General features: G+C 35.5%; 1 protein-coding gene across 1 annotated transcript; it reads right to left on the bottom strand.

The window, feature by feature from the left end:
- Nucleotides 1–12,809: 12,809 nt before the first annotated feature.
- On the bottom strand, nucleotides 12,810–13,535 carry LOC127186150 (zinc finger protein 239-like). Its single transcript, XM_051142629.1, has one exon. The coding sequence runs from the start codon at nucleotides 13,533–13,535 to the stop codon at nucleotides 12,810–12,812; it is 726 nt and encodes a 241-aa protein (XP_050998586.1).
- Nucleotides 13,536–13,846: the final 311 nt, after the last annotated feature.

The raw sequence follows: 13,846 nt of genomic DNA, 5'->3' as shown, positions 1-13,846 counted from the left end.
TACAAGGTAGTAGCACACACCACACACACAGAGAGAGAAGAGAGAGAGAGAGAGAGAGAGAGAGAGAGAGAGATAGAGATAGAAGAGAGACAGAGAGAGAGAGAAAACACAGAGACAGAGAAAGGGAGGAAATGAGAAATGTTTGAAAGGGTAAGATTACTGAAGGATTCCTCTTTCCAGATGCCTCTTGGCTGAATGACAGTCCTGAGAATCCAAAACCTTCCTTAACTCTGCAGCATCTGTTTCTTTACCTCAACTCCAGAACTTTTGTGAAGTCAGGTCTACATAAATCCTCACCTTCCCCTTGGATTTACAACATCATATCTATGTATACACATTGAAGTAAATGATTCATCTCCCAGTAGGAAGTTGAGGAGGACAGAAAAAGGGCATTGTTATAGATTTCTATTGTTGAACTTTTCCACTCTTTTTTGCAGTGATACAGGACCCAGTCAGTGGAACCAAATGGGGTGAATGAAAAAATAAATGCAGGGGGAGTTGGGCTTCAGCACACTCTGAGTGAGCATAAAGAATGAGCCAATTCAGAATCATATGGGGCTCAGGGTTGAATCCCTGCTCTTCCTACCCTCTCTCTCAATGAGATCTTGAAAATCGATGCCTAATTTCCAGGACTACCAGATAAACTTTGTGACAATTCTGACACTTAGAGTCAATTTATTGCCCTCATTTCTTGGTAATGGGCACAGAAAGGGATACTATAGGATACTTCTTAGCTAATTAGTCCCTTCAGATCACTAAGCCATTTTTCTCTAAGTATGAGATATAGGGACGGAATTTCTGGTGACACTGATTTGTTTTCATGGGTAAGCCCTTTTATATGAAAATATTAACTCTTTTAGCTATCTATAAGTTCTAAAACATTAAATGAAAATATGTTTTATATGTGTTTGCTATACGTGCCAGATTGAATGTTCTCTTCCTTATAGGGCTAGCTGTAACTTGACATGAATGGCCAAATCACCCTTATTATTTTTATTTGGTTGGTTTTTCATTTCTGCAAGTATGACCTGTAAATATTGTCCAAAAATCTCTCTGCCCTGTCTAATGTAAGTCATCTCTATAGACATATTCTAAAGCAAACTCACTCAGAAAGGAAACAATAGGGCTTATTTTCAAATGTGAAAAGACATACCTATTGTGGGCTTATGATTATATTGGCAGTATTCCAAAATGTGTAATATCATTAAGGAAAGGGATTCATTGTTGAGCTTGGCCCAAAGGGAGGTGTGACTGGGGTGGAAGATTGAAATTCTAACTCTTTTAAGTAACCTCTTTAGATTGAAATTGTAGTAGTAAATAAAAGACTATCAGATTCTGTCTACTCTTTTCTCCACACTTTTCATGGCACAGCAGCAGCTAATAACTGGTCCTATTCATTGAGAAAAGTTGTGAAATGTACCATGAAGATATTGAGGTGACATATTGTAGCCTGTGGGTATTGTTCACACTAACTGAGCTGGAGACAGGTTCCATTTAAATATCTGTCAACACACTGTGTTCTCAAGCCATCTGAAGCCTTGGTCCTGAGCCCCTGATGCATTCCCAGTAAGCCCCTCACTCCCACTACCCGCTGGGATTCTAGCACTGTTGATGACAGTCTGTACTCTTTGTACACTCCACTGATTAACCTCCAATCAGGCTCTCCGGCACTTGACTTCACCCTGCTTGCCTGATGAAGGACTAATGTGTGTGGCAAGGATCCTCACCTATTCATCTACACCTTTCCTTTTTTCTCTTTTAAAAAAATTTTCATACTTTTCTTCAAATATTTTCAATTTTGTTTCAAATTCCTCTTTTTCTAAAATTTTAACTCCCACTTCTTTTTCCTCTAACTCATCCTGTTTTCAATTTCTTTCCTATTTTCTTATTTTTATTCTTAATTTTCCCTTTTTCTACTTCCTGTTCTTTTCCCTTTTTTTCCTGCAACTTTTTTTTCAGGTGTTTTTCTTTTTCTTTTCCTAATATTTTTTTCTTACTTTCTGTTTCATGTGGTTCTCAGTTTTTATTCTTATTTTTTCTCCTCAACAACTCCTTGTGTTCTCATTTTTCTTCGGTTTTCATCCTTTTACTCAACTTTTTCTCTTTTTAGCTGGTTGTTTTTCTTGATCACAATTTTCTTAATACTTTTTAATCTTTTTTTTATCCCTCTTTCTTCTCCTTTTTAGTCTATTTCTTTTTTCTATGTTATTCATCCTTTTCCTCAATTTTTATTTTCTTCTTTTTCTTAGTTCTGTTTTCATTTTTGTTATTTTTCATCCTTTTCAAAGTTTTTCTTCTTATCCATTCACTTCTTATTTTTTCCTCCTTTCTTCTTAATCTATACCTTATTCAACTAATTTTTGTCTTTTCTTTGCCTTTTTTATTTTCTGTTCTTTTTCTATATTTGTCTCCCCATTCACCATAATTTTCTCTCCTTTGTCTTATTTTTTCATGCCTTTATATATATTTTTTTCTTTTTCCTCAACCTCTTATCTAAATTTTTAGTCCCTATTTCTTTTTACTATTATTTATCCTTTTTTCTATTTCTTAATTTTTCACTTCCTTTTTAACGTTTCATTTTCCTTTTTCCTCTTGCTTTTAATCATCATGTCTAACTTTATGCTTATTTAATATTTTCTTCACTTAATATTTCATTTTTATCCTTTTCTTTTAATTTTTCATCATTTTTGCTCAACTTCACCCTATTCTAAGTTTAAATTCTCCTTTTTTCTCTTATCCATCCATATTTGAAATTTATTTTTCTTTCACTACTCCTTTTTAACAAATTGCCCTTTGTCTTCTTCATCTTCATTTTCTCCTTTTTCTTACTCATTATACTTTTTTCATCTTTCTCTTCCTATTTTGTTTCCTATGATATTCGTCACTTTCATTATTTTCCAAAATATTTTTTTTGTTTTCTTTGCCATTATTAACATTTTCTTCAACATTTTTCTCTTTTTATTTTCCTGTAATTTCTGTTAATTTCCTCCCATGTTCTTTATTATTTATCCTTTTCTTCATATTATCACTTTTTCATTCAATTTCCTCTTTTTCTACAATTTTCATTCACTTTTTCTAGTTTCGCTTATTCATCTGTTTTTCAAAATCTTTTTCTTTTCCTCCTTTGCTTTCCTGATTTTACTTTTTGCTCATACTCATCTTCCCATCTGCCTCATTTTCAATATTCTCTTTTCTTCTTTTGATTTTCTCCTGTTTTTTCTATTTCATTCTTTTCTCCACCTTTGTCTTCTTCATCTACTTCTCTTCTTAAATTTTTCTTTGTAATTTGCATCGTTTTCTTCTTTTTTTATGTTTTCATTAGCATTTTTCTTCTTTCTTTTGTCAATTTCTGCAATGTTGTTCTATTTTTGTCGGTTTGTTCTGCTTGATTTTCTTCGCATTTCCCTATTTTCATTCTCAAGTTCCTCTTTTACTAAATATTTAACTGCCTTATTCCTTTTTCCCTTTTTAATTTTTTTTTGAAAATTTTCCTCTTTTTTCAGCTTTTTTCTTGAATTTTCACCTTTTTTTGCTTCTTCTTAATCCATGTCTATAACTTTTATCTCTTTCTAATTATATTTATTTTCTTGTTTTTTCTGTTTATGCTTTTTATTCAAGTCTTTTTTCTTTTTCTTGCCTTCTTATTCATATTGTTTTGTACCTTTCGTCTTTTTTCTTTTCTCGTCCTTTTTTCTCTTTTCTTGTTCTTACATTTGTCGCCAAATTCTTGTTATTATTTTTCCTTTTTATAACTTTCACTTTTTTCTCTTCCACTTAAATTTTGATCCTTTGTTCTTTTTCATGTTTTTTCAACTTTTTTCTTTTTATTCTTCACCTTAATTTCATTTCCACTCTTATCTTCATTTTCTTTCTTTCCTATAACAATTGTATTTTCATCCATTTCTTTTTTATTTTAGTGATTTTCTTCGACAATTTTCTATTTTTTTTCCTGGTATTTCCCTTTATTCAACACAGGATAGGTTGACAAAAATGATGGATAAATTGATGGAAAAGAGGCACAGGATAGGTAAGTGATAGATAAATGAATGTATGACAGACAGACGGTAACAAGTCTAAAGGGTAGAGATTTGAAGACAAACACAGACACACTAGATGATAGAATCTGTATATGGTTGATAGACAATTGCTCAGGACATAAATTATGACAAAAAATAGAAAAAACATATATAATAGCTACAAATTATATGTGCAGTAGAAGAGAAATTGGTTAGTGATGTGATACTGATGCATGAATGGTTAACTGCCACACCATAAGGAAGGGATAGAAGGGAGATAGATAGAAGATAAGCAAATGATATGTAAAGGAAAGATGAAAATGTGATGGAAGTTAGATATATAAGAGACAGGTGGATGCAAGACAAATGTTAACCTCAGCCACCGCTGCTGGTGCCGCTGGTGCCGCTGCTGCTGCTGCCTCTGCTACTGCTGCTCCCATCCAAGAAAATCCATGCTCCTCCCGTGTGCAGGGACATGCTGTGGTGTGAAGACCTCGGTGTTCCTGGCTCAGAAATCTGTGCAATTCCCTGAATTGTTCACTGGAGTCTCCAAACACGGTCCACACTGCTCCTCGCCATCTTGGATCCCAAACAGTTTATGCTTTATCTATACTTGTTCCTGTGGAGTGACCTCCAGCTGGTGTCCCAGTTCCAGAAGCTGCATTCTCTGTGTGATCCAGATTACTGGTGCTACAAAAACAAATCTTTATCCTGGCAGAAGACATCTCAGTAAGGCGGTTTATTCACTGGAGCTCCCCCAGAAAGAGACTGGTGCTTTTTAATGCCTTTTACAGGATGTACAACTTCCGGTATACATTCCAGGGGACGGGTCCTTAGGTGTCTCTCTGGCCTGTGTGCTGGTCTAGCTGGTCCACTGCTCCTCACGCTCCCATTCCCGGGCTGAACTTGTTGTTCTCTCTCTCCCCCCAACTGCCTCGACAATTTTCTTTATCAATTTCACTTAACATAAATGAATGGAGAACAGAAAAACATGCTAATTAGTCCCAATTCCCCTACAGAAATAGAAGCAATCATTGATAGTCTCCCAACCAAAAAAAAGCCCAGAACCAGACGGTTTCAGTGCAGAATTCTACCAAACCTTCAAGGGGGCATTAATACCAATACTGTTCAAGCTACTCCAAAAGATAGAAATAGATGGAAAATACCAATTTCATTCTGTGAATCCATGGCCACATTGATACCTAAACCTCATAAAGACTCAACAAGAAAGAGAATTTCAGACCAATTTCTCTTATGAACATTGATGCAAAAATACTAAATAAAATACTTGCAAAACGAATAAAAGAACACATCAAAGATATCATTCATCATCACCAAATAGGCTTCATTCTAGGCATGCAGGGATGGTTTGATATCCGGAAATCCATCAATGTAATCCATCATATAAACAAACTGAAATTTAAAAAACCACATGATCATCTCTTTAGCTGCAGAGAAAACATTTGATAAAATCCAACACCCATTCATGTTTAAAGTTTTAGAGAAATCAGGGATACAAGGCACTTTCCTTATCATAATAAAGGCTATATACAGTAACCAACAGCCAAAATCAAAGTAAATGGTGAGATACTCAAGGAAATTTCTCTAAAATTGGGAACAAGGCAAGGCTGCCCACTCTCCCATATCTCTTCAATATAGTACTCAAAGTTCTTGCCAGAGCAATAAGACAACAAAAGGAGATCAAGGTATCCAAATGGAAACGAGGAAGTCAAATTATCCTTATTTGCAGATGAGTGATAGTGTACATAAGTGACCCTCAAAATTCCACCAAGGAACTCCTACAGCTGATAAACACCTTCAGCAAACTGGCTGGATACAAAATTAACTCAAAAAGTCTGTAGCCTTCCTATACACAAATGACAAGCTTGCAGAGAAGAAATTAGGAAAACGACACCCTTCACATTAGTCCAAGCAATATAAAATATCTAGGAGTTACTATAACTATGCAAGTGAAGGACTTGTTGGAAAAAAATTTCAAAACTCTGAGAAAGAGATTGAAAGATGAACTGAGAAGATGGAATGATCTTCTTTGCTCATGGAATGGGAGAATTAATATAGTAAAAATGGCCATCCTACCAAAAGTAATCTACAGATTCAATACAATCCCTATCAAATTACCTACACAATTTTTATAGGACATTGAAAGTTCAATTCTGAACTTCATATGGAAAAACAAAAAACCAGAATAGATAAAAGAATCTTGTCCAATAAAAGGTGCTCCTTAGGAATCTCCATACCTGATCTCAAACTGTACTATAAAGCAATAGTAATTAAAACAGCATGGTACTGGCACAGCAACAGGCTGGTTGATCAGGGAAATGAATCGCAGACCCAGATGTGATATCCACACATATGGTCACTTGATTTTTGACAAAGAATCTGAATCCATTCAATGGAAAAAGGATAGCATCTTCAAAAATGGTGCTGGTCTAACTGGAGGTCTATGTGTAAAAAAATGCAACTGAACCATATTTGTCACCTTGCACAAAACTCAAATCCAAGTGGATTAAAGACGTCAACATACAACCAGAGACACTAAGTCACTTAGAGGAAAAAGTGGGGAAGAGCCTGGAACATATTGTCACAGGAGACAACTTCTTTAACGGAACACCAACAGCCCATGCCATAATGTCAACCATTAATAAATGGAACCTCATAAGGCTGAAAAGCCTCTGGTAAGCCAGGAGACACTGTCAAGAGAGAAAAGCGACAGCCTATGGACTGGGAAAAGATCTTCACCACCCTACATCTGACAAAGGTCTAATATCTAAAATATATAAAGAACTCAAGAAATTAAACACCACCAAACCAAATAACCCATTGAGAATGGGCTGGGAACTAAACAGAGAATTCTCAAAAGAGGAATATCAAATGGCTGAGAAACACTTAAAGAAATACTCAACCTCGTTAGTCATCAGGGAAATGCAAATCAAACACTCTGAGATTCCATCTTACACCCATCAGAATGGCTAAGATCAAAATTCAAGTGACACCACATGGTGGCGAGGATGTGGGGAGAGAGGAACACTCCTTCCTTGCTGGTGGGAATGCAAACTAATACAGCCACTTTGGAAATCTTTCTTGTGGAATTTCAGAAAAATGGGAACAGGGCTTCCTCAAGACCCAGCTACTCCATTCCTTGGAATATGCCCAGAAGATGCTCCAGCACACAACAAGAAAATTTGCTCAACCACGTTCATAGCAGCCTTATTCATAATAGCCAGAACATGGAAACAGCCTAAGTGTCCATCAGTAGAAGAAAGGATAAAGAAACTGTGGTACTTATACACTATGAAAAACTACTCAGCTATTAAAAACAAGGAATTCCCGGAATTGGTGGATAAATGGATTGAGCTAGAAATGATCATAATGAGTGAGCTAACCCAGAAGCAGAAAGACTCAAATGGAATATACTCACTTATATCTGCATACTAGCACAGGGACATGTCCCATGAAAGCCTTCACTTACCAAGAAAATGGGACAGAGGGGAGGACATCCTATTGGGACTCTCCATGTGAGAAGCATTGGAGAATAGTAAAGTAGAAGGATCCAGATGGTCCTAGAAACCTACAAGTAGAACATTATAATAGGCAGATTTGGCCCAGTGGTCCAGCTCAAACTAAGGCACAGCCAAGGACAATACAGGCGGTAAACTTTAAACCCTACCCAGATCTAGCCAGTGATCAGAACATTCTCCACAGTTGAGTGGAGATTGGGATATGACTTTCTCATGTACTCTGTTGCCTCATATTTGACCATGACCCCTGGAGTGGGAGACCTGGTGGCATTCAGCGGAAGGACAGCAGGTTACCAAGGAGACTTGATACCCTATTAGCATTTACAGGGGGAGGTAATACCCCTCAGGAACAGTCATAGGGGAGAAAAAATGGAAAAATGGAAGGGAGGGAAAATGGGAGGATAAAAGGATGGGAGAAACTTTGAGATGTAACAAGAATAAATTAATTCTGTACGTTTCAGATCTGTATTCTAAACTGTCATTGGAAACAGCACAGACGTGTGTGTGTGAATGTGTATGGTGTGTGTGTGTGTTTGTGTGCATGTGTATGTTTGCACTTAAACAGGAAATAATACCAAAGTGTCCTGTTATATGAAAATGTCACATTTTAGTATATTATTTACAATGAGTGCTTTGTTCTGCAGACTCTGTACAGGATTCAATGATGGATTCAATGAACATGATAAAGATGGTGAATATGGAAACCTAAGTACATCCTGAGGTTTTTTTCAAATGATAGCCACGAAAAAGGTGGCTCCCCACAACAATAAGACAAGGTTATAGCTGAGAATAAACCAATGGTGGAGGCAAAAGAACTGCAATTCTAACAAGATTTTAATGATGAAAATTATTGTAATTCTAATTCTTCACCAGATGAAGATTTCTGTGAACTAATAGAGGACACCAAACACAAGAAAAATGTTAAGACTCTAGAAATCGCTGTGTACCATGGATAAAGACAAAAGTCACCAGAAACAACCAAATCCAACAGATATACTCAACAAAAGCTGTGAACTCAGCTGCAATGGTAGAACCATAGTAACCATAGATCAGTCAGCCTCTGGAGAAAACTGAGCTACATCTCAAAATCTTCCAAATACATAATTGTTACCTCTGACAATGTTAAGCTAAAATTCACCCTTTCTGTTCAATTCACTTCACCTCTCAAAAACAGGTATCACTCTTCTAATGCACTAGCTTTTCAGAGACAGAAAAAATCTACTGAACCCTTAAAACAGACAGGCTGGATGTTTTCGTGGCAAATCATGCCCATTTAGTGCTCATCCTATAAGTAGACAAGGATGTGTTTTGAGTGTCCTTTTGTCTTACATGGGTTTTTGGATTACCATGAATTTCCATGAATTCTTTAAAAGGAAACTGTTATGAATATCTAAACTCTCAATGTAGATAGAGTTCTAAATTCTTGAAACAATCAGTAGCATGTTTCAATCTGCCTGGGTACAGGAGCTTGGGAGAACCCAGCCCGATCTCAACTTCTTGATACCTCAGGATCCCTGTGGGCTTCCTGGGTATTCTTTTTCATGTTCACTTGTATTCAGTGTATTAAGTTAAGGCATGACCTATCAGCAAATAATTATTTTCTTACATATACAGCCCAGGAGATGTTTTGCACATCTTTGTCTGCCTTTGTGGGAAAGGATTGTCCAACGTGGCACCTCACAAATAGGAATAGAGGTCTACGATTTTATTATAACCAGATTCTTTCCAGATAGAAATACTCAACAAGAGGTATAGAAAGTTCATTTTAGTTTACAATTGTAGGGATATTTAATTTATATAGCACATTTGATTGACTTTGTTTATTCATCTCAAACTACCACATCAGTCGCAGTTCAGTTGCTCCAGAGAATTAAATATATCTATCCTAGGTAGCCTCTGATACAGGCTTAATAATGTATACTTGAATGTGCAGACATTTTGGATGTTCAGAAGTCTGTGACTCAGAGGGATATCTTTTAATAGTGTGCTACAAAATCAGTCCGTAGGCCCCATAGCCCCGTATTCACGGAGAGACCAGCCTTCCATTACTTTGGGTTAATTTATATGTAAATGTCATTCCTATGGGTGGTCTATCAGATATCAGGTTGTTTTATATGTTACCCAACCCTACTATAGGAATCTATGATCCGGATCCACAACTAAATTATCTTGGCTTCTGTTAAACTGCCTGCTCATGCAAACATCAACTATAGCTAACTAATTAGCTTAGCTCTCATTGGACCTGTACGATGTGTTTTTGCTTATTTGTTTTGGTTTTTTGTGTGTGTGTGTGTGTATGTTTTCTGCATTCAAAAGCTCCTTACTTTCAGTTCTTTGGGCTATACTTAAGTTACAGTTAGTTTCACTAAAGCCTTTTAATTTTCGATAAAGGTGATACTTCGATGTTTATTTTTGACACATCAATACCTGCAGGACAGAGAACAAGAAAGATGTGTGTATGAGTGTCGCAGATGTTGAGATGCTTCACATATTACCATATGAACCTCCACAATTTAGACAAGGTCAAGTGAATTAGGAATATTGGCCACCAGAGCAGGTACAGGAAAATCCGGAGTTTAAGTTGTCAATAAGTTCATGTATGGTACACCTGTATTTTTTTACACTATCCATGTTGGTTTTGTGCAGATGGTGACTGTTATTAATGACCTGAATAGAGGGTCCATTAATTTAATGCACATTTCTGCTCTGAGAATCCACAATGTCAGACTTATAAATAATAGAGAGATGGACTGTAGAGAAAGGTAGAGGCCACTGCTCTTAAACATGCTCCTTCCTATATAACACGTATCTCAGCATCTATTGATAAAAGGGAGGATATTGCACAATGAAGTCTTTGACAAGACATTCTGACATTTACAGATTTCACAAAAAACCTGGAAGTCATTTGTTTTATTCCTAAAATTTAGACTGTTTGCACAGGTTGTTAGTAGGGAAATGATTATTTACCATAACTCACTCTATAGTTTCATGTCCATTATGCAAGTTATCTGGCTAGAAGCATTGGACATGAAACAAGGGAATTAGATATGATCTGTTGTTTTCAAGCTGTGAGCATAGAGTTAACATATAAATCTGTATCAGCTTTTACATATAACATGGAGAACTACACATGAGCCTTCATTCTTTAACCTGTACAAATTCCACAAATTTCTTACAGACATTGGGAGGATCCTGTTGAATGTATTCCTCCACTTCTGCTTCACCCATCAACAAGGGTTTGTCAAGCAATGACAGTGCCATATCAGCCACTGACTGTGCCACATCACCCTTTGGCAACAGTAGGTTACGCACCAGCGACATCACAGTACTCATCAACGAGGCCTCAGGATTCACCAATATGGTAACCTATAGGTGCATCTAAATCACCTGAAAGTTCTAAATCAAAAATACCTGTCATGGGGAACTTAAGAAATATCTTCATCTTAGGAAAAATGTCATGATAAACATTTCAGAACATTACGGTTTAGAATAGTTCAACTTCTGGCTATACAATCATCAGTATAATAGAATAAACATGCTCTCTACATTTTTTCTCTTGGATCTTGTAGTCTTCTTCCTAAGGTAAACACCATTTGATATGCTGAGAAAAATCTTTATCAATTTGAAGGAAGTTATACATTTGATGGTAAAACTCACTGCTTAACAAAACCTTTGGTTTTCCTGCAGTAGTAACAACTACAAATATCCTTGTAGAATTTCACCCTATAAAGGTTATTAAAAAGAGTTTGACACTCAGTCTTCCCCAGCCGCACCTCCATTTAGAGCCAAGCTCAAAAATGAATCCAGATACCTTACTGAGATTTTACATTTTGGAATACTGTACTACAGTCTATAACCCACTTTGGGTATCTCTTTTCATATTGAAAAAAGCCCTATTTTTTCCTTTTCTGAGTGAGCTTACTTAGAATATATCTATAGAGATGATATACATTAAACAAGGCAGAGAGGTTTTTTGGACAATATTTACAGGTCATACTTGCACAATGAAAACCAAACCGAATAAAAATAATAAAGCTGAATTAGCCATCCATGACAACTTCCAGATAGTCCTAAAAGGAAAAGAAACATTCAACATTGCAAAGTAGCGCCACATCATACATTAATAGAACAGAGGTGTAATATGTTTATTAATAATCATAACAAATAAGGGATTAGCTTCAGATCTAAAAGTATGTATAATATATTATCCATAAAAGTAGAAACTTTCAACAAAATAATCTTGATATAGAATATATCTTAAACTTGCCAGTATTCTACTATAATAAACTATATAGAACATTATGCAACAGGCTAGTTTTAGCATAGATATTTGTGCTATTATCCTGGATTAAATCCTTACATTTTAAAATATTATTTATTTATTAAGTTTTGACATGAAATCTATAGCACCACTAATCAATGGCATCAGATTAAAATAGCATGAAACATTCTTTCTTATTTTATTTTCCAAATAATTATGTAATAAAAATATAAGAAGTATTTTTGGGTAGAATTTTTCCAATTCCTACCAAGTGCTAGGATTCCTAGTATGGGTTCACTGAGAATAGCTAAAATTTCCAGATTGTTTAAATACTTACAAACATTTTCTCATTTAAAAACCATGTTTCTCAAATGAACTCTGGGATAGTAACTACCTATCAAGTTAGACTCTTATAGGAAATTTCTAGGTGCTCTAAAGTAGTGTGTCTCCAGTTTCTTTAAAGTTTCAGCTTGTACTAAAGTAGTGTGTCTCCAGTTTGCATGATCTGTTGTCTTTGAAGATATGATTACTGGGGAAAGGACATTCCATTCTTTACATAAATAAGGTATGTCTTGGGTATGTATTCTGTGGTGGGCTTGAAGAGCTTAGGACTTCCACAATAATTTCCTGTATTACTTAAACCCATAAGGTTGATTTTAGTATGGATTATTTGATGAACTTGGAGAGTTGAAGACAAGGTAAAACACTTGCCACAGTCTTTACATTTGTAATGTTTTATTTCAGTGAGGTTTTTGTAGTGAACTTGATGACTTGATGAGTTGGTAATGGATTTCCCACACTCATTATATTGTTAAGTTTTTCTGAGGTATGGATTCTTTTATGAACTTGGAAAGTTGAGGATGAAGTAAAGAATTTTCCACATTCACTACATTAGTAAGGTTTGTCCCAAGTATGAATTCATTGGTGAGCTTGAAATTATGAGTACTATGTAAATGATTTACCACAAATATTTATTTATATGATTTATCTCAACTATGCATTCTTTGATGACTTTGGAGAGATGAATATTGATAAAGTCTTTCCCACACTCATTACAGTTTTAAGGTTTTTCTCGAGTATGTATTCTTTGATGAACATTAAGATTGGATGACCTTGTAAATGAATTCTCATAGTTGTTGCATTTATATGGTTTGTCTCCTGTAAGAATTCTTTGATGAACTTGGAGATTTGAGTACTGAATAAAGATTTCCCACACTCATTACATTTGTAAAGTTTATCTCCAGTATGGATACTTTGATGACGTTGCAGAGCTGAAGACTGAGTAAAGGATTTCCTACATTCATTACATTTGTTAGGTTTATCTCCACTATGGAGTCTTTGATGGCATTGGAGAGTTGAAGAGCAAGTAAAGGACTTCCCACATTCCTTACATTTGTATGACTTATCTCCAGTATGCATTATTTGATGACATGGGAGAGTTGAAGAATGATTAAAGGATTTTCCACACTGATTACATTTGTAAGGTTTATCTCCAGTATGGATACTTTGATGAATTTGGAGAGTTGAAGAGCCAGAAAAGGATTTCCTACACTCACTACATTTATAAGGTTTTTCTCCAGTATGTATTCTTTGATAAACTTGGAGATTTGAGTACCGGTAAATGTATTTCACACACTCATTACATTTGTAATATTTATCTCTGGTGTGGATTCTGTAGTGAACATGAAGACTTGAGGATTTGGTAAAGGATTTCCACATTCACTACATTTGTAAAGATATTCTTGAGAATGAATACTTTGATGAACCTGGAGAGTAGAGGATGAGGTAAATGATTCCCCACATTCATTACATTTTTGACATTTTTGTCCAGTAGTAATGCTGTGTTGAGCTTCATGTTTTGATGACTGTGTAAAAAATTTCTTCCTCTTAGCATATTTATAAGTGTTATCTCCACTGTGGATTCTTTGATGAAGTTAACGTTTTGAGAATTTGGTAAATGATTTTCCACACAGATTACTTTTATAAAATTTGCATCCCAAATGTATTCTGTGCTGACTTTTACGTTCCCT

The sequence above is a fragment of the Acomys russatus genome, unplaced genomic scaffold, assembly GCF_903995435.1.
Source record: "Acomys russatus unplaced genomic scaffold, mAcoRus1.1, whole genome shotgun sequence".
In the NCBI taxonomy this organism is placed as follows: Eukaryota; Metazoa; Chordata; class Mammalia; order Rodentia; family Muridae; genus Acomys; species Acomys russatus.
The sequence above is the reverse complement of the archived record's forward strand: the minus strand, read 5'-3'. Positions and strand labels throughout refer to the sequence as shown.

What these genes read in the sequence shown, in the direction of transcription:
- LOC127186150 (XM_051142629.1), bottom strand. Translation starts at nt 13,535, where the DNA reads ATGTGGAAATCCTTTACCAAATCCTCAAGTCTTCATGTTCACTACAGA.